General features: G+C 39.1%; 1 protein-coding gene across 1 annotated transcript in view; it reads right to left on the reverse strand.

Annotated features, from left to right (window-relative positions):
* LOC144647535 (uncharacterized) overlaps positions 1-18,735 on the reverse strand; it is a 58,361-nt gene that overhangs the window by 33,275 nt on the left and 6,351 nt on the right. Inside the window, exons 8-18 of the mRNA XM_078507332.1 lie at positions 17,570-17,608; positions 15,711-15,755; positions 14,613-14,663; positions 11,948-12,001; positions 11,533-11,595; positions 10,494-10,528; positions 9,655-9,682; positions 7,676-8,899; positions 5,930-5,968; positions 5,577-5,615; positions 479-532 (exon numbers count right to left, since the gene is read on the reverse strand). Coding sequence (XP_078363458.1) covers positions 479-532; positions 5,577-5,615; positions 5,930-5,968; positions 7,676-8,899; positions 9,655-9,682; positions 10,494-10,528; positions 11,533-11,595; positions 11,948-12,001; positions 14,613-14,663; positions 15,711-15,755; positions 17,570-17,608 — 1,671 coding nt within the window. The remainder of the gene's footprint in view (positions 1-478; positions 533-5,576; positions 5,616-5,929; positions 5,969-7,675; positions 8,900-9,654; positions 9,683-10,493; positions 10,529-11,532; positions 11,596-11,947; positions 12,002-14,612; positions 14,664-15,710; positions 15,756-17,569; positions 17,609-18,735) is intronic.

Consider the following 18,735-nt stretch of genomic DNA (forward strand, 5'->3'; position numbering starts at 1 on the left):
TTTGATACATTCAATAAATTAAGCTTGGTCATTAACATGTTACAAGGGAGACATAAGTTGACAAAGCAACCTAGAAATAGGTAGAGTGAAACCCCCGAAAAAAACGAAGTGTCACGTTTCGTGAAGTGCCATTAAACTGAGATTCTCTTCTAATACATTTTACGGTTAGTTGGCTGGGCTGAAGAATATCGCTCGTTATACCGGACAGTTCATTTTAAAGGGCCGAAAAGGAGTTCGTTATATTGGGGCTCTTCTGTAGATTTGAAATGTAGTTTAGAAACTATATCAGATAACACAACCTTTTCTTTCCTTAAATTCGCGGTTACTTACTATAAATCAGAACACTATGCAGACATACAAGTAAGAATAATTAAAAAGTTATTAATAAAAAACAAACAAACGACAAGTGAGAATTGTACATGTTCGCTAGTACAGTCTAAAGAGTATAACAACAATAAGATAACAAAACAAAACTCACTTTGCTTTGGAAGTCCTTCATTTGCTCGGTTGTTGTCTTTGGAGTTGAGGGGGTCTACGTGTAATCAAAACAACTTGCAATTGACATTGTGAGTTTCCGTTCTTAGAAACAACCAAACCAAAAAAAAATGCTTTAAGCGCTTGAAGCATAACCCTAAGCAGTATAAAATTTAAAGTGTCTATCCAGCCTACAGGATTTTTGTGGTTTTCGTATCTCTATAATGCATAAACAAGTTTTCTAAAAGAAATGTTTGGATTCCGCCACTTTTTCGCTGCAAAATCGAGCTTTTAAAGTTCCCGTTTCGGCCACGCCCAAAGAAGTTGACCGGGAGTCAAGACCAGAAAGAGTCTGGGTTCCAGACTGGGTGTGACGTCAGATCAGGAACTGCAAAATCTTGCCGCCATTTAAAGTCAGCATTTCTTCTGTAATAGCGAGGAGATACTGACGGTAGAAATATACCAGATAGATGCGTCGTTGCGGTATGCTTGAATACTCCAAACGAAGAAAAGGGTATTGCGCTGCATTTTGGGGGTGATATGAGAACAGAAGCAAAGGCTAGAAGGAAAAAGTAGAGTAAGACGGACTTCGAATTCGTCAAGTTAAAACGTGCAAAGTGGAATCCGAGTGCTTTATCTGCCGTCTGTGCTTGCTACTTCGCTCCCAGGGATATTACAAGAAGACATTCCTTTGAAAATCTTCAATGCCAACGGTCGCTGATCTAAGATGATATTGGCATTGTTCCTGTGCCAAGATTTCACCGGAATACTTAACTTTGTCCAGTCGAAGTCGTCATCGGGTATTCATTACTCTTTATTCATTTGATTGAGTGTCTGTTCTCGAACGACAAGACACGCGTCTCGCTAGACGCCTAAAAAACTACAAGTAAACGTCGCCAACTTCCCAAGAGATTTTTATTGCATATTGTCAACCATCGTGTAGAAATAATAAGCGAGCAAGCGTCGCCAAGCAAAGATAACATGAAGCTGAAGCGACGTTCGATTTGTCGACCAGTCAAGGTAAAGCGAATTATTTCTCCCTGGAATATCGCTTGAATTTCTTTTTCTGTTTCTAGTAAGTCTTGTTCATAAAGTCTTATTAAAATGTGATCTTTACAATCGAAGTCACTGCGCTCGTACGTAGCTTTTCAGGGTTTCAACTCCCACACATGTAAAGTTATAATTTTATCGATCGGTCTCCGCAAGCGCTATTGTTTGTTTAAAGTGCGTACAATGAAAAGTTTATCAAAGCCTTCACAGCCTAAGCATTGTCACAATGAAAAGAAAAGTTTTTCTAAGTTATAAAAGTTAAAAAATCGATAGGTTATGACTGTTTGTTAATCGTTTTTGAGACAATCGGTCGCACTTATCATAAGCGCGTGTTGTCGGCATTTTAGTCCATCAGCTGAGATCCGAAAATTTGGGTTCATGGCTCACTTTCGGGGAACAAACGAAACATGTCTTATCTTAATCCTTGCCTATTGAGCATCACAAAAATGTATGATAGCAAGGTTGGAACGGTAGCTTTCACTTATAAATCGAATTTTAAATTGGCTCCCCTATACGCTTCTTAATTTGGCCGCCATCTTGGATTTTTGGAGTGAAAAAGCTACAAAGCTGCCTGCATTCTTTTAACGTAAATGAATCGCTTTCAAACGCAAATTTAAAACTTATTGGAACTAACAACATGATTTCGTTCATTCTAGTGTTTCAAAAACAACAACGTGATGTCATATGTGACGTCGCCACGGCTGATTATTGTTCACAATATGACTGTTTGTACCACAAAATAAAGCAAAAAGTGCAGATTTAAAAATTATTTCACGAAGAAAAGAGAGCGCGTAGATAAAATACCATTGCCATTCAAGTGTCTTGAATAAATCCCCCTAAAAAACAATCGTCATTTTCCAACCCAGCCCTTTTATTTCAAACATATGGTCCCACGGACATGCAAAGTACTTTAAAAAAGAGGGAAGAGGTGCGAAGACCAGAAAAGTGGAGCTTTGCCAACGTACGAAACGTACGTCCGAGCTATGGCGATTAGCGGGGAGGAGTTGCAGTATCCGAGGTGATCATTAAAGATACGAAAGCATAAGTGTATCAGCTGTACGAGAAGACGTGTCAGAGTGTGGATGTGCTGTGCTATGAGATTCACGGCGCCAGGGAAAGTGAAGCCAGAGAAAAGTGAACGGCGCCCGGGAAAGTAAAGCCAGAGGTTCTCCCATCACGCGAGGCATCTCCACTAACCGAACTCAATGTTACAAGAGGAAATTTTCATGCCACAGTCTAGAGAAGAGCTACTGATTCCCTTCCGGTAATTCCTTCACCGCCCCAGAAGAGTTGACAGAAGCATAGCAGCAGTGAAGGAGGACTTTATACGAGTGTGGCGATTCTGTCTGTTCTGTACTCAACAATCTCTCAACTGAGCCCTATTCTAACCTTATGCGTGGACGTAGCTATGTAATCTGATTTGGGGTATACTGATTAATGGTGTAGTATACTTGAAAAAAACGTAGCATTGCGATGGAACGCCTTTATGGTAATTTTGTTATTTTAGATGATTGAGGAGCAAAAGGAAAACGAGCTGAAAAACAAAATGGCGGACATTGCGACCTCATTTATTACGTACTTTGCTTTTATTACCGTAAACAATGCTAAAATAATGTCCCGAATATGTAGTACCTCTCAAATATATATCTAAGCAAAAAATCAGTAAGTATTTAAGAACGAATAAAAAAAATTAAGGATTTTTGTTTTAAAATCCAAGATGGCGGCCAAAAGAAGGATATGAGAGCAAATTTCAAATTCGATTTACACAGTGAAAGCTACCGTTTTATCCTTGCTATCACACATTTTTATGATGCTTAATAGTCAAAAAGTAATATTAGACAAGTTTCGTTTGTTCCCCTTAAGTGAGCCATACAACCCCACTAGCTGATGGACTATTTCTAAACGCGTGAAAAGTCGCTTGTATTTTTATTAGGCTGTAACAAGAAGGACTAAAGTAGCTCGTATTTTAATAAGCTGTTATAAGAAGGACTAATAAAAGTAATAAACATGTTTATTAATATCAATCTTTTGCGTATCAACTAAGGGCACATTTATTTGCAACATACGCAAATCTACCGACGCGACAAGTTTCGATTCAAGGGCAATTTTCGGGAATAATAGTGCTTACAGTCTATTCGTTATATTGTTTTCATTTTCGTTTCACATCTGTAATGAAAATTAAAAGGTATACGGCCTGAGAATGCAGATCCATTTCCGTCCGTCGTTGTAGGTTTCGCGACGCGTCAAGTTTCCATTCAAAGCTTTCTGGAGTTTGCGTACAAAATGCAAATTTAACGCGCGGAGTGAGTGTTTGGAAAAAGTATCTATATACCGGTATGTGTCTAATTCCACGACTCTGTTAAGCTGGTTTTGTAATTTTCGTTCCCTCTCTTCAATAAGTTGCTTCTCTCGATTATATTCTTCTATCCATGCATCGTCCGCTAGAGGTTCTCGAGAGTAAGCGCGTTCTTCTTTGTTACTCTTATCTTCTACTGCAGTGCAAGCGAACGATTCGAGTTCTCCGGAATCGATCTCTTCGTTCGAATCAGATGAACTGCTTGTCACGTCTTCTTCAGATAAGAAATCGCTGTCATGTGAGTATTCCATCCAAACTCGAAGAATTCTTGGGAAAAACAAACCTTATGTTGTGGCTGTCAAGCAAATAAACAAATGCAAACGATTCGAGCGGTTCCTGATATGACGTCACTCATCACCAATTCTCGATCACGCGGTCAACTTCTTTGGGCGTGGCCGAAGCAGGAACTTTAAAGCTCGATTTTGCAGCGAAAAAGTGGTGGAATCCATAAATTTCTTTTAGAATACTTGTTTATGCATTAAAGAGATACAAAAACCACAAAAAACCTGTAGGCTGGATAGACACTTTAAAGGACGTTGTTAACATTTTCAAATATATGCAAGACAGTTTCCAATCGAGAAATCCAGCCCAAAGGATCGTATGATCATGTGACTGTGTCAATCTGTCTGTTTCAATTTTGTGTGTAGACCACATTTTTTTTTTCATAGTACAATTACGGTTCATGAGCAGGACAACTAATCCCTAATTAGACTTTGTACCAGTATCATGTTTCCTATATAAATGGTGTGCAGGCGGTAGCTATTGTTCAAAGAAGAAAAGGCTTGGTTAATATTATTGATATAAGAAAAAATATTTAGTAAACATGTTCTCAGTCTAATTCATCCTGTTTTTTTATTTCATTTTTTAACTTTTTGCTCATAACTTTCTGTAGCCTCCACTTAGCTTTTCAAAATAACGTAACGCCCCCACAACCTTGCCAACCGCCATGCACTAATAAATAAAAGCCCCATTACAGAATGTAATTTCCAGTAACATGAAGAACAAAAAACATGACAAAGAAATTAGCGCATAATGGAGCTTTGCAGTTGCAGTGTTTGTATAAGACCGCATAAATTGGATGACGATACGAGGTAACCTAATGATAGAATTTGTGACTCTGACTATATTAGCAATAATGAGATCAGAATTAAAACCAAAAGATTCCAAAACCCACCTCCTTTCGACCTCCTTTACGACGTCCTTTGCCTTTTCTCTTATGCAAATAAAGTTGAAAAGAGGGAACAACAAATCAATGAAAAACAAACAAAACAACAAAAAACAAAACTAAACAAACTAGCCAGCCAGCCAGCCAGCAACCAACCAACCAGAAGTCAGCCAACTAACTAGCCATACAGTTGAACTTCCATACAATACAATGAGACCTGCACTCAGCTTTGAGCTACAATGAGCTAGCTGGTTTGCAGGCATGCCACTCAAACAGATAATAAAACAGACTGACAGGAGGGAACCGGACCTGCTGGCTATTTACAAAGCGTGACTTGGCTACCAAGGACACATTCGTGCAGTGGCAAGGGTGGAGTACTTGACTCCGTGATTTCCAAATAAAACTGAACGGCGTAAAGAAGTTCTTTGGCAAGAAAGGATACAGAAGAAAATCTCTCTATCGAAAATATATCTATATAATAGTTTCATTATTAGCGGTACCGTTGTTTGGTCGAAGGAGGAAATAACTCACCTCCACTTGAGCTCCCTTGTCGTGTTTTCTGCCTTTTTTCTAATGCAAATCAATAAAATTTAAATTGGTGATGGCTTCGAGGATCTGGCTCTTAATAGTTATGTATAATGGACTTACCTCCACTGGAGCTCCCTTATCGGGGTGTTTAGCTGTTTCCTAATTCAAATTTAAATTAAGTGAAAATTCATATTTTAAATGAACCACACACCGCATACACTTATTTGCCAAGGTAAAATGCAAAAATGACCAAAGTGATAACTTTGGTTTTGGTTTTACAACACTCAATCGGAAAGTATTGTAAATTCCATTAATTGTTTACAAACTATTAGCAATTACAATAAAATTAAACTCACCTTCGCTTGAGTATCCTTATTGTGTTTTTTGTCTTTTTCCTAATGCAAATTAATATAAATAAACAAGATATGATTCTGGCAATCACTGCTAGCTGATATTAAAAAATCAACAAAATTCAAATCTCTAAAGCAAACGAATGAAGATAAAATGGTGGGATTTAAGAAAACAACCATTCAACCAATAAGCGTAGCTAGCTAACAGCTTCTAGTCATTCAGCTAAATGGTTTTTTTCAGAGACATCAGCGCGTTTACTTGTGTCACGAAAGAACCATCCAACACACAAACAAACAAAGCAAGCATCATAGTATATTCAGTGGCGGATCCATCGGAAATCCCGGGGCCCCTCCTTAGTTTAATTAAAAAGCATTTTCATGACTCCCCCACTAAAAATGTTTTGGGTGTGCACACACACAAAAAAGCCCCCTCCTAAGTTCAAGGTTTGGATTCACCCCTGACTTTTCGAAAAAAACGAAGTGATTTAAGTGTTCACGTTTTTAGCTTCAAGCTTCATTGAGCTACCTGGTTTCCAGGCGTGCCTCTCGAACATACGAAAACATTCCACAGATAAACATAAAATGGTTAAATAGTCCAACTGGCAGGAGGTAAACAGTTTGTGGTATAAGCAGCGTGACCAAGAAGTTGAACTCTGGACTATCAAAAACGTATCCATAAAGTGACAGGGAGGAGGGCTTGGCCCCGAGTTCAATGAATCGCAGCACCGGCCAGTGCCCTAATTTACTCAGCTACGCTATCTGACTCCCTTTAAGGACGGTGCCTCCTATTGCTACTGCGCACCTGTTCTGCGCATCACGCAAAGCATCGATCACACTGGGCGCGCGCGCTTTTAATTAATTTGCTCGGTCAAAATGACGAATTCAACTACGCGAACAAGCGCGCGAGTAAAAATCAAGAAAGTTTTCTCTGCGACGAAATCCAGTTTATGGACATATCCTAAGCCAGGAACAGCGGAAAAGCAACATATCAGTAACCATTGACCGCTAACCACTGAAATGGCTCACATTAAAAGTTAAAAACAAATCGCTAAGCGCTAAAACGTTGCCCGAAAACTGCTAACCGTGACAAATGGCGTAGTGCGCGCGCGAGATGCAAACATTCAACTCGCTAGGGAGGGGATAGGAAAAATGTAACCGACCCCAAAAGCGATTTCATAGAACCTGAAAACAACTGGTATAACTTTTTAAAACGCGTGGTGACCCCTAATTTTTATTTTATAAAATGTAAGTGGTAAGTCTATAGAGCACATGTTTAATTTTTCATTAAGTGAAAAAAAAATTAGGCCCATTTTCTGGCCGTGCAAGTGAGAGCTGCTAGAGTCAAAAATGGCTCAAACGCAATTATTTTGTTAATAAAAACGTGGATCACGCAGTTCCGAAGGCATTTTATGTTAGTTTTTGTAAAGATTGTTATATTTAATTTTGATTTTGTTCATGAAAAACCAATTTCAAATGAAATTTGCAAGGAGATTGTATTTAGATTTACTTTATTTTAAAATGCCACGTCAGCACTTTTTTCCAGATTTCAAAGCTAATTATCTCGAAAATTTGCGTGGCTACCCCCAATTTTCTTTTTAAATTTCAGTAGCCCTTGGCCTTGGTAAAGTCTACATTTCTTGCATAGTCATCGACCGGGCAAAAACACTTTGTTATTAGTAGGCACCGTCCTTAATGTGATGTATAGTACTTTTTAATAGACACTTAAATCTTTACAACGAACTAATCAGGTACCTTTCTTGAAATTCCCCTTTTTCCATAAAGTGCGGACATATATTCGCCTGATTGATGAAAGGCTGTCATTGGCTCGGGGTTTGTCGTTGGCTGGGTGGTTGACATTCGCTGGGTAGTTGGCACTGCCTGGGTGGTCGTCATTGGCTCGGTGGTTGTCATTGGCTCGGTGGTTGTCATTGGTTCAGTGGTTGTCATTGGTTCAGTGGTTGTCATTGGCTCATTGGTTGTCATTGGTTCAGTGGTCGCCATTGGCTCGGTGGTCATCATTGGCTCAGTTGTTGTCCTTGGTTCAGTGGTTGTCATTGGTCCTGTGGTTGTCATTGGTTCAGTGGTTGTCATTGGTTCAGTGGTTGTCATTGGCTCATTGGTTGTCATTGGCTCAGTGGTTGTCATTGGCTCAGTGGTTGTCATTGGTTCAGTGGTTGTCATTGGCTCGGTGGTTGTCATTGGCTCAGTGGTTGTCATTGGCTCGGTGGTTGTCATTGGTTCAGTGGTTGTCATTTGCTCGGTGGTCGTCATTGGCTCGGTGGTTGTCATTGGCTCGGTGGTTGTCATTGGTTCGGTGGTTGTCTTTGGCTCGGTGGTTGTCCTTGGCTCAGTTGTCGTCGTTGGCTCAGTTGTTGTCCTTGGCTCAGTGGTTGCAGTTGGCTCAGTGGTTGTCTTTGGTCCAGTGGTCTTCCTTGGCTCAGTTGTTGTCCTTAGCTCAGTTGTTGTCCTTGGCTCAGTTGTCGTCCTTGGCTCAGTGGTCGTCCTTGGCTCAGTGGTCGTCCTTGGCTCAGTTGTTGTCCTTGGCTCAGTTGTTGTCCTTGGCTCAGTTGTTGTCCTTGGCTCAGTTGTTGTCCTTGGCTCAGTGGTCGTCCTTGGCTCAGTTGTTGTCCTTGGCTCAGTTGTTGTCCTTGGCTCAGTGGTTGTCCTTGGCTCAGTGGCTGTCTTTGGCTCGGTGGTTGTCCTTGGCTCAGTGGTCTTTCTTGGCTCAGTGGTTGTCCTTGGCTCAGTTGTTGTCCTTGGCTCAGTGGTTGCAGTTGGCTCAGTGGTTGTCTTTGGTCCAGTGGTCTTCCTTGGCTCAGTTGTTGTCCTTGGCTCAGTGGTTGTCCTTGGCTCAGTTGTTGTCCTTGGCTCAGTGGTTGTCCTTGGCTCAGTTGTTGTCCTTGGCTCAGTGGCTGTCTTTGGCCCAGTGGTCGTCCTTGGCTCGGTGGTTGTCTTTGGCTGGGTTGTTCTCTTTGCCTATTACGAATCAAGACCACTTGACGATGTTAGTTTCCAGTTTGCCAGAAAGAACCTAAAATATTACTATGACAAAAAACACGGAAACGCAGCTAACCACAACAAATTCGAAAGGAGACAAAAACTGGTCAACAAACAATTTGCTTTTTCAGACGTTCACGTGATTCAAGAAATGACAACACAAGCCTGGCTAAGCTTGGCCAAGTAAAATCACATTCAAGAGTGAAAGAATGAAAAAGTTGTTGTTTTTTTTTGTCAGGTAAAATGTTCGAACGTTCTTTGTAGACGATATATTTCAATGAAACGAAATCTGTCACCTTAGACTGACTTCAACTAAACCGTTTCTCCTTTAAATTATTATTTAACGATTAGTCGGTAACTATCAGTTCCGTGATTGTTGCTGGTACTGAGCACAGGCAGATAGCGAATTCCACACGTTTGTTTAAAAAAACTAGGAAGTTTTTATTTTAAACTGGACATTTTCGCGTAATGATTGACAGGTAGGGTACTGCATTTGAACTACTTTGACCAATGACGCAATAGATAAATTTCCGCCTTTATAATGCCAATGCTTTCATGAATCCAGTATTGGTTAGAAATGTGATGCTTGTAATGCTAGTGTTCCACATGATCTGTTTTGACCAATGATGCAAAAGAAAACTCGTGGTGCATTATGCGCTTCTATTCTTTATTGACTCTATTGGAGAGGTTATAAAAACAAAATCAAAGACGTACTGCTGTTAGTTTTGGCCTACCTGACGTTTTGAAGATCTTGAAGTTCCCCTGTAGAAAATGCAAACAGTATTAGCAGCAATTTTTTTAACCAAATTTAAAACACTTCTCAACCAGGTGTTTTTGTTCATGACCTTCGTATACTAAAATAACGACCCGCAATAGTGTAGTACCAACGTTATATTATGACACTCCCCCCTTGCGTCATTTCAGAAGTTTATAAATGCGAGTGTTGCAGCAATCAAGCCTGAAAAATGATCAACATGTTCTTAAAATGTTCGGTGAGGTTTAATATGCCGACTGTGATCAATAAAATACCGTATTTTCTCGATTAAACGCCCCCGGCGTTTATTTCAAACTTGGCCCTATAGGGCCGGCGTTTATTTGAATTCAGGAGTTTTTTCAAGCCCTATGTTTCTAAGAAATGATTTTTATTCATTATTTTTGACAGCTATATAATGAGACATTATTTTTAAAGCATATTCAACCTTTAATAATTGTCTAAGGGGTTGATTTTCAAATACAACTTGGAGACCCGGCGTTTATTCGGGGCCCGGCGTTTAATCGAGAAAATACGGTAATAATAATGAAAGCATTTCCATGGCGCCATATTCAAGGGCTCGTGTCGCTTTACAATATTTAAAATAGATAGAATCTGACGTGATAAAACGAAAATACCGATCCTCTTTGTGAGTTTCATCATGATTCTCAAACACATGTCATATAAAGTAGACGAACACGTTTTGTTACCAGTAATTCGGCATTTTGAACCGATATTGGTGATAGCATTAATCCATCAATTTACAACTAGACCATTAAGAGCTGCCTTAGATCATAGTCCTATGCAATTGTTTGTACGTACCCTAGATATTCCTCCTCTGGTATTTCTTTTTCCCTCTAAGAAAACAATAGTAAAGAAGTCAATCAAAAAATTATAGCTTTCCGTCAGAAATGACATGTAACGTATAAAACCATATGATAGTTACATGTAGCTCCAGGGGTAGGGTTGAGGAGCTCCAATAATTGGAATTTTCAATGTGTGGGAATTTTAAAAGAACGCTTAAAGGAACTTTCTCTCACTTTGTGGGCTTGGGTAAAAATAGTTTATTTTTAGCCTTATAGCTAGTTGCGAGTTAGAACGAAAGTTTTTACCATTATTAGTAGTACTATACTATAGTTATAGTATTTTGTTAATGTCTCTTCTAAAATCAGCATAATTAGTAGCCTGAGTACCATCGCTGTTAGAATTTCTTAAGCGCAGTTGATGACCAGGGAGACTATTAAACTTCGAGAAAACAAATTCCTAAGTATAAATATTCCTCCAGTAGAATACACATTTGCACAACCGTTTGTTATTTTTTGACCCCAGTACAAGTAAGACAATAAAACTTCCCAAAAAAAGTTATTTCACGTAGAAGTATAAAAAAATCGCACGACCTCGAGAACAATTCGTGATTACTATGTACGAGTGATGTTAAAGGCGAGTGCAATTTGGGGCCTTTCAAACATCACGAGTTATTTAAGTATACTCAACAAAATTACGATTCGGAACGGTAACCGTTTTAACTCTTAGTGTCAAGCTAACATCAAAAAAATCTTTGGAAGTTCGTTTCAAATTCGAAAATCATTGGAAATATTTGGGTCAACTTCGGAAATAATTGTACTGCTCTCGTCCAATCAAAACCTAGTAATTTTGTTGAGTGTACTATACTAATTGTTTGACATCCATATTTTCCGCCAAAAATATACTCTGATTTAACCATTTATTCTTCCAACCGAAAATTATCTTAGCTATCAGGCATACAAAGTTACGAGAGATGGTGCTTCCAAATTTAGAGACTTTCAATGCGGCGTTAACTGCAAAATTAAATACTTGTATGAAGAGTAGTTGCTGTACATACCCCAAAGAGATGGTGGTATTGGCCTGGGATACCGGCAGGTGGCGGTGACTTTGCCATAGTCGCCTGTTAACACATTTAATTAAAGCTCTTCATTAAAAAAACTTTGTTGGTCATATTGTTACAATCCTAATCTTAACATATTTAGTAAGAATTTTCTGGGCGAACGGGGCAACATTGACAAATTCCATTTATGTATTTGACTCAACAGAAATTTGGCACAAATACCAAAGAAAAGATTGATGCTAATCACCACTGCAAATTTCAGTCTGACTGTTAACTATTTAGCGAAACAAACGAACAAACAAACAAACAAACAAGCATCATAAGTGAGCATTGTACGCTAGCAAAGTAGTTAACATCAATCAAGAATCTTCACAACACTTAAAACTAATAGACAACCAAAAATAACACTCACTTGAAAGGCCGTCATTTGCTCGGTGGTTGTCATTGGCTGGGTGGTTGTCTTTGCCTATTGTAAGTAATCAAAATGAACAATCGTTACAGGAAAAAGAATGAAAAATATTTAGCATAAATGGCGGTTTTCAGCTCTTTTCTTAACAACATTTTCAAATATACATTAGGGTGTTTCCGGTCGAGATAGAAGATTATATGTTAGCATTGTAAGTTTTTTTCAATCCGTCCGTTTCAGTCTGATTAACATATCCCATTTTAAATCTCTTATAGTACACTTAACACAATTAATCGATTCTGATTGATCTAAAGCATTACAATTGATCTCATGCAAATGGTATCGTATAGAAGTGCCTGTCGTGTTTCTATGACAACGGCGCGGGAACCCGACAGAACGCGGCAACTGAGTTTGAAGAAAATGGAAATTGGCCGACAGTTGTTTCGTTGTTGCGAATGAGGTAGTACTTCAAAAGCTAAAGGAAAATACAAGAAACGAAATGAAATCTGAATCAGTTGCTGATTTTCACTGTCACGTGCAGAAAAAATCCAAAGCTATTGAGTTAAAATTTTTTAGGAATTTTACATGTTGTAGAAAATTACTAGATAGTCTACTGGCCTAAGTCTCAAGTCTATACGGTATTCCGTACTCGAGTTATCCGTCAAAGTGTTTCACATAAATTAAGAAGGTACAGTATTGAAACGAGATGTTGCTGCCCGTACCGAGGGGCACGAACATGGCGGCCGGGAATCAGTGAAAACACATGACACTCACTTCTGCTATAAAAGGCGGTCGATTCACCCTCATGAGCAAGTAAACATTCACATAGACACTCGCAAAAACCTCAATTCAGTTCAGATACAATTGTTGTTTTAAGCATACGTGACAGCCTTCTAACGGCCATCTTGATGTCGTGTTGGCTCGAAAATCCGAAATTCAAAATGCTATATCTTGAAGAAGGCGGACGCTATCGAGATGAAAACCTTCAACAAGATATATATTAAGGACGTCTAATAGGTAGCGAAGGATAAAGACTCAGGGTCGATTCTGGATTTTAGAAATTTTATGACGTCACGTGAAAATCAAGAATGTCTGACTTAGGGCCTGTTTACATGATTCCGGAATGACTTTCATTCCGGAACGAGTTTCGTTCCGGAATGAAGTTCTTTCTGCATTCACATGACAGAGTCGACCGGTTCAACCAAAGGCTTTTTCACGTGCGCGGCTTTCGCGCGAGATGAAAACAAGATGGCGCATGTTACGCGCAATCATGTTATTGTGCCCATTAATGGCCATATATGCAATTTTAACGAGCAATTTGACCAAAGAGCTGCTTCTTTGGGCTAAACAGTAAATGCTGTTACGTTTTTTCGCTCTGAATTCAAACTGTGGCCTACGTATGCGCTTTCATGAGATGCGATTTCATCTCGGAACGAAATTTGTTCTGTGTTTACATGATACCAGAATGAAATGTCATTCCAGAACGCAACTTTCATTCCGGAATGAAAACCGGAATGAACTCATTCCGGAATGACTTGAATTTCGTCTCGGCATCATGTAAACAGATACAGAGAAATGTATGGGGATGGAATGAACTCGTTCCGGAATGAAAGTCATCTCGAAATCATGTAAACAGGTCCTTAGCTGGACCTTTTAGAGCGCAATATGTTTGCAATTTAGTTGAATGTACTATAAAGAAAGATCTTTATTAACAGGTACGAGTAATGCTGTGGAAGTTTGCTACCTGAATAAGCACAAAAGCTCGTGCACATTTGAAAAATGTTTTAAAACGTCCCTCGTGTATATTAACCACAAATTGTTCTGACTAGAAGTTGTGTGATTTGCCACAGAAGTACAGAAACCAAACAATAAATCAAATAGCAATTCCTTCATAATAGCTGTAAGTTCAGTTACAAACCGTTGTTTTATCATGACAAGCACTGATCACCCTAACAATAACACATACCGAATTACACTAAGAATTTAAGTATGAAACTGGTAAAATACAAAACCAACAACACAACAATGAGGAAACAAAACAAACAAATATTAGGAAACAAATTAAGAACACTGTACCCCGGGGGGGGGGGGGGGGGCACTCCCTATAATGGCCTATAAGGGGTACCTTTTTCAGGCTTCAGGTATATAAAAGGGTAGCTATATAGGGATTTCACAAGTTTAGGTATACGAAAGGGTATAGAAATCTGTCATTTAGGTTTTTGAAAGGGCCTTTAATTAAAATATTTCGAACAGATGCAATTTATGGCTGTATTATTTCAATTTATTAAGTGCTATTTGAAAATGACAAGAAAACGTCATGTTTTAAGTCCATACCATGACTTTCAGGTATTTGAAAGGGTACCTTTTTTCATTAAAAAGTATATGAAAGGGGCACAATTTCTGGCAAAATGGTATATAAAAGGGTAAGGGGTAAGAGCTCGGGGCGGAGCCTCCCCGTACAAAACTTTTTTGAGTACCCCCCCCCCCCCTCCCTCGGGCACTGTACGCTAATCTTTTCAATGTTATTGCGGCTGACGTAAATTAAAACAGTGCAGGGAAATGTACGGAAGGAGAAGCGAAGATAAACAACCGTAAGTAGGTGATTTAATTATTGACTCTATGAATCAAATTATTGCTAACTCACAAAAATAAAACCGATGAAAAAACTAACCTTCTTTTTATCTCCATTGCGATGCTTTTTGCCTTTATTTTTTCTTTTATTCTAATGCAAATGAAGTTAATATAAGTCAACAAGGAAACAATAAAGCAAAAAGCAAGCCATGAACTGGCATTTTATAAAATAAATTACAGTGTATAATACAGTAACAAAGTCACTCTATGATTGATGCCAAACTCAGACCCTCAAAACAGGACGACCTCCAGGACCAGTCACTGTCTTAAATATAATCTAGCGCGCGCTCGATACAACAGAGAAACAGATGGGGAAAGACCTTCCAGGTAACTAGAAACAAGATTATGGCACAGTATCCCCGTTAAATTACGCAAATTAGAGCACACTTCTTTTAGTTACCCTGAAAAATATTTTTTAGATAAATTGTTTTTAGATATATTAAATATATTTAATTTTGTAAATTTATAGGATGAAGGCCACATTTTATCAGTTTTATATCTGTCACTTACTACCCTCTATAAATAAAGTTGCTACTACTATCACTGCCACTACCACTACCGCTACGCTACCGTTTCTACTACTGCTGTTGCTGCTACTGCTACTGCTACTGCCACTGCTACTGCTACTGCTACTGCTACTCCTACTTCTGCTGCTGCTGTCTGCTACTGCTACTGCTACTGCTACTGCTACTGCTACTGCTACTGCTACTGCTACTGCTACTGCTACTGCTACTGCTACTGCTACTGCTACTGCTACTGCTACTGCTACTGCTACTGCTACTGCTACTGCTACGGCTACTGCTGCTACTACAATTACTGCTACTGCTACAGTTACTGCTACTGCCAATGAACTGCTAGGGCCACTGCTGCTGCTGCTGTATTGCTACTTCTACTTCTACTGCTGCTACTATGTTGGTATGGCCGACGCCGCTGAAGAGTAGGAAAAGTTTTTGACTAAGTTGTATTGCTGTTAACTGGGTAGGGTGCTGCAAGTGACCTTCTTTAACCAAAAGCGCTACAGAAAAAAGGGCTACCCATGCTACATTCTAACTGATTTAGCCATTAATTTTTCGCTAAATATAAAATCATTTCAGTACCATTCAATAAACAGTTTAACTCTACAAATAACTGAAGATACCTTTTTTTGGACCCCTCTTTTTGTAAAAGCTCCGTGATACGCGCCCTGATGATGATAGAAAAGGAAGGACATGAATTTTGTTAAATAGAAGATAATACATAGTATCGCGGAGATATGAAATTTATCTTCGAGTGTTCTTACTAAACAGGATAACTGAGGTACCTCTTCTTCTCGAGATTCCTCTTTTCCAATAATAAAAAGTTCCGGACGTATAACTCTCTCCCGCATGGTTTAGCTGGACCTTTTGGAACGCAATATGTTTGTAATTACGTTGAATGTACTATTTGCGACCCTCCATGGGAAAACAGGGAAAAAGGTGAACGCACGCGCACGGCACGTAAAAGTAAAAGTAAAAGTAAAGCAACTTTATTTATACACGGTTTGTGTTTAAAGCTAGAAGCTTGTGGGGCCGTGTATATGAAACAAATACTGAACAAATATAATATATTAAATAAACATAACATGGTTAAAAATCCCAACTGGCAGGAGGCAGACCAGTTGGCTATTTACAAGCATGACCGAGGATTTGAACTCGGGACGACCGACAGCAAATCCAGGTAGTGGTCAGAACGGGACTTGAACCCGGGACCTCCAGATTTCAAGTCCGGCGCTCTAACCACTCGGCCACGCTGCCTCCTTTTGCACGTTTAAACAAAAGATGTGTGTACTGTCTCAACACGGTAGCTCCGTTTTCCTCATTAGTAGCAAAGCTATCGTTTTTCTTTCACGCTAAAAACAAAGCAGCGTGTTAAGACACGGTCATCGTGTTTCGGTGACACGGTCATCGTGACACGGTCACCGTGTTAATGTGTGCAAAATGTTAACACCATAACCGTGTCAACAAACCCTAACTTCCCCAGGGGGGGGGGGGGGGGGGAATGATCGAGCAATTTCATTACTATTGTTTGTACTTACCAGGGAAGCTTAGTTATTTCCAATTCCATACGAGCAAGCTCGGATATTCTGATATTTTACCCATATCATATCATATCATATCATATCTTATTATATAAACATCAGTAAAATACCAGGAAATCTTTCGCGCGAAAAAATCATATCTTCACACGTGAAAATAACATGTTATTTTCACACGTGAAGATATCGATTTCGAAACATTTTCTCACAAGTTTGCCCTGTTTCAATGCTGAATGAGCCAAAGTAAATCGATATTAAGTCGAAACATCTTCGGACCTTGCTCAGCAATCTTCGGCAATCTTCGGAAATTTTCGGAAAACTTCGGAAAATGTTCGGAAACATTCGTGCGACCTTCGGACAACATTTTACAAATCTTCGGAAATCTGCGGAAAATGGTCGGCAATCTTCGCAAATCGTAGGTTTATACATGTATAATAAACAGAATATTACATGGTTGCTTGGAGATATGAAATTTATCTTCGAGTGTTCAAATCGATATCCCACTCGTTCTCTGCGCTCACTCGTGAGATATCGATTTGAACACTCGAAGATAAATTTCATATCTCCGCGCAACCATGTAATATCCTCTATATATCATATCATATGATATCATATCATATGATATGATATGATATCATATCATATCATATCATATCATATCATATCATATTAAAAAAAAAGGAGTATTGAAATACAAAACAAGCATATATCACTACGAAAAAATATTAGGATACAAACAAACAAACAATTATCAAAAAGGAAATTAAGAACAGTTTACTAATATCTTTAGTGTAATTTCGACTGATGTAAATTAAACAGTGCTGGAAAAATAAAAAGCGGAGTAATGAAGATAAACAATTACAATAAGAAGGTAATTTAATTATCGACTCTGTAAATCAAATTATTACTCACTAACAAAATTAAAAACCGGTAAAGAAACTAACCTTCTTTTTTCCTTCCTCGTCTAGCTCTCTGCCTTTATTCTAATGCAAGTGAAATAAGAATAAGTCACCAAGGAAACAATAAAGCAAAAAAAAGCCAACTGACCAGCTTGCTCAGCAACTTAGTAGTCGGTCGGACGGTCGGTCGGTGGGTCGGTCGGTGGGTCGGTCGGTGGGTCGGTCGGTGGGTCGGTCGGTTGGCGGTCGGTCGGTCGGTCGGTCGGTCGGTCGGTCGGTCGGTCGGTCGGTCGGTCGGTCGGTGCGTCGGTCGGTGGGTCGGTCGGTCGGTCGGTCGGTCGGTCGGTCGGTCGGCCGGTCAGTCAGTCAGTCGGGCGGTCGGTCGGTCGGTCGGTCGGTCGATCGGTCAGTCAGTCAGCCAGTCAGTCAGTCAGTCAGTCAGATAAACCCATCTTACTGGCATTTAAAAAGGCGAAAACATATGAAAAAATTAGGTTTTTACTCGCGGGTTTTTACGGGTTAACCCTACACGTAAGCTCTTTTAACTGATGGCACTATAGAAAAAATCACTTACTAAATTTTTTCCTGAGTGATTTAGCCACTTCTTCTTCGGACATAAAATGATATTACTGGACAGAATAATTTTTACAAAGAACTGAGGCACCTTTCTCGATATTCCTCTTTACAGAAAGCTGCAGATCTGTATAAACTCCCTCCCGAGTGGAGTGGTTGAGTAGGATTAAATAGCTTGTTTAAATACAAAAAGATATTTAAGTAAAAAGTAATATCCAACTCCAGCTACAGCAGAACAGAATGATACCCAAGGATTTGGCGTATCTAAGTATCTTCAAACGAAACGATCCTAAAATGCTGAAGATAAAAATTTACCTTCCATCAGAATTTCTTGCTAAATTTTAACTTTAAAATCTTATTTAAATCCAAGCGATATGGCTTTTGACATGTGTTACCATTTTTTGAAAACAATTTTACACACGAGACGTAGACTCTTTTACCTTACCCGAAATATATCCTTTGCAATATTGTCGATTGTAAAAAAATGCATTTAATATTCTATATACTATTTCTTCAAAGAGGAAGGTTTAGATGAAAACCAGGAGCACCGTAGCTATAACACATACGAATTTCGGAAGTATTGGCCAATCAGTTTTGTATTTTATAATGTTTTGAGAAACTTACAATGCACGAAATTT

The sequence above is a fragment of the Oculina patagonica genome, chromosome 3 (genome assembly GCF_052425735.1).
Source record: "Oculina patagonica isolate OP01 chromosome 3, crgOcupat, whole genome shotgun sequence".
Lineage (NCBI taxonomy): Eukaryota > Metazoa > Cnidaria > Anthozoa > Scleractinia > Oculinidae > Oculina > Oculina patagonica.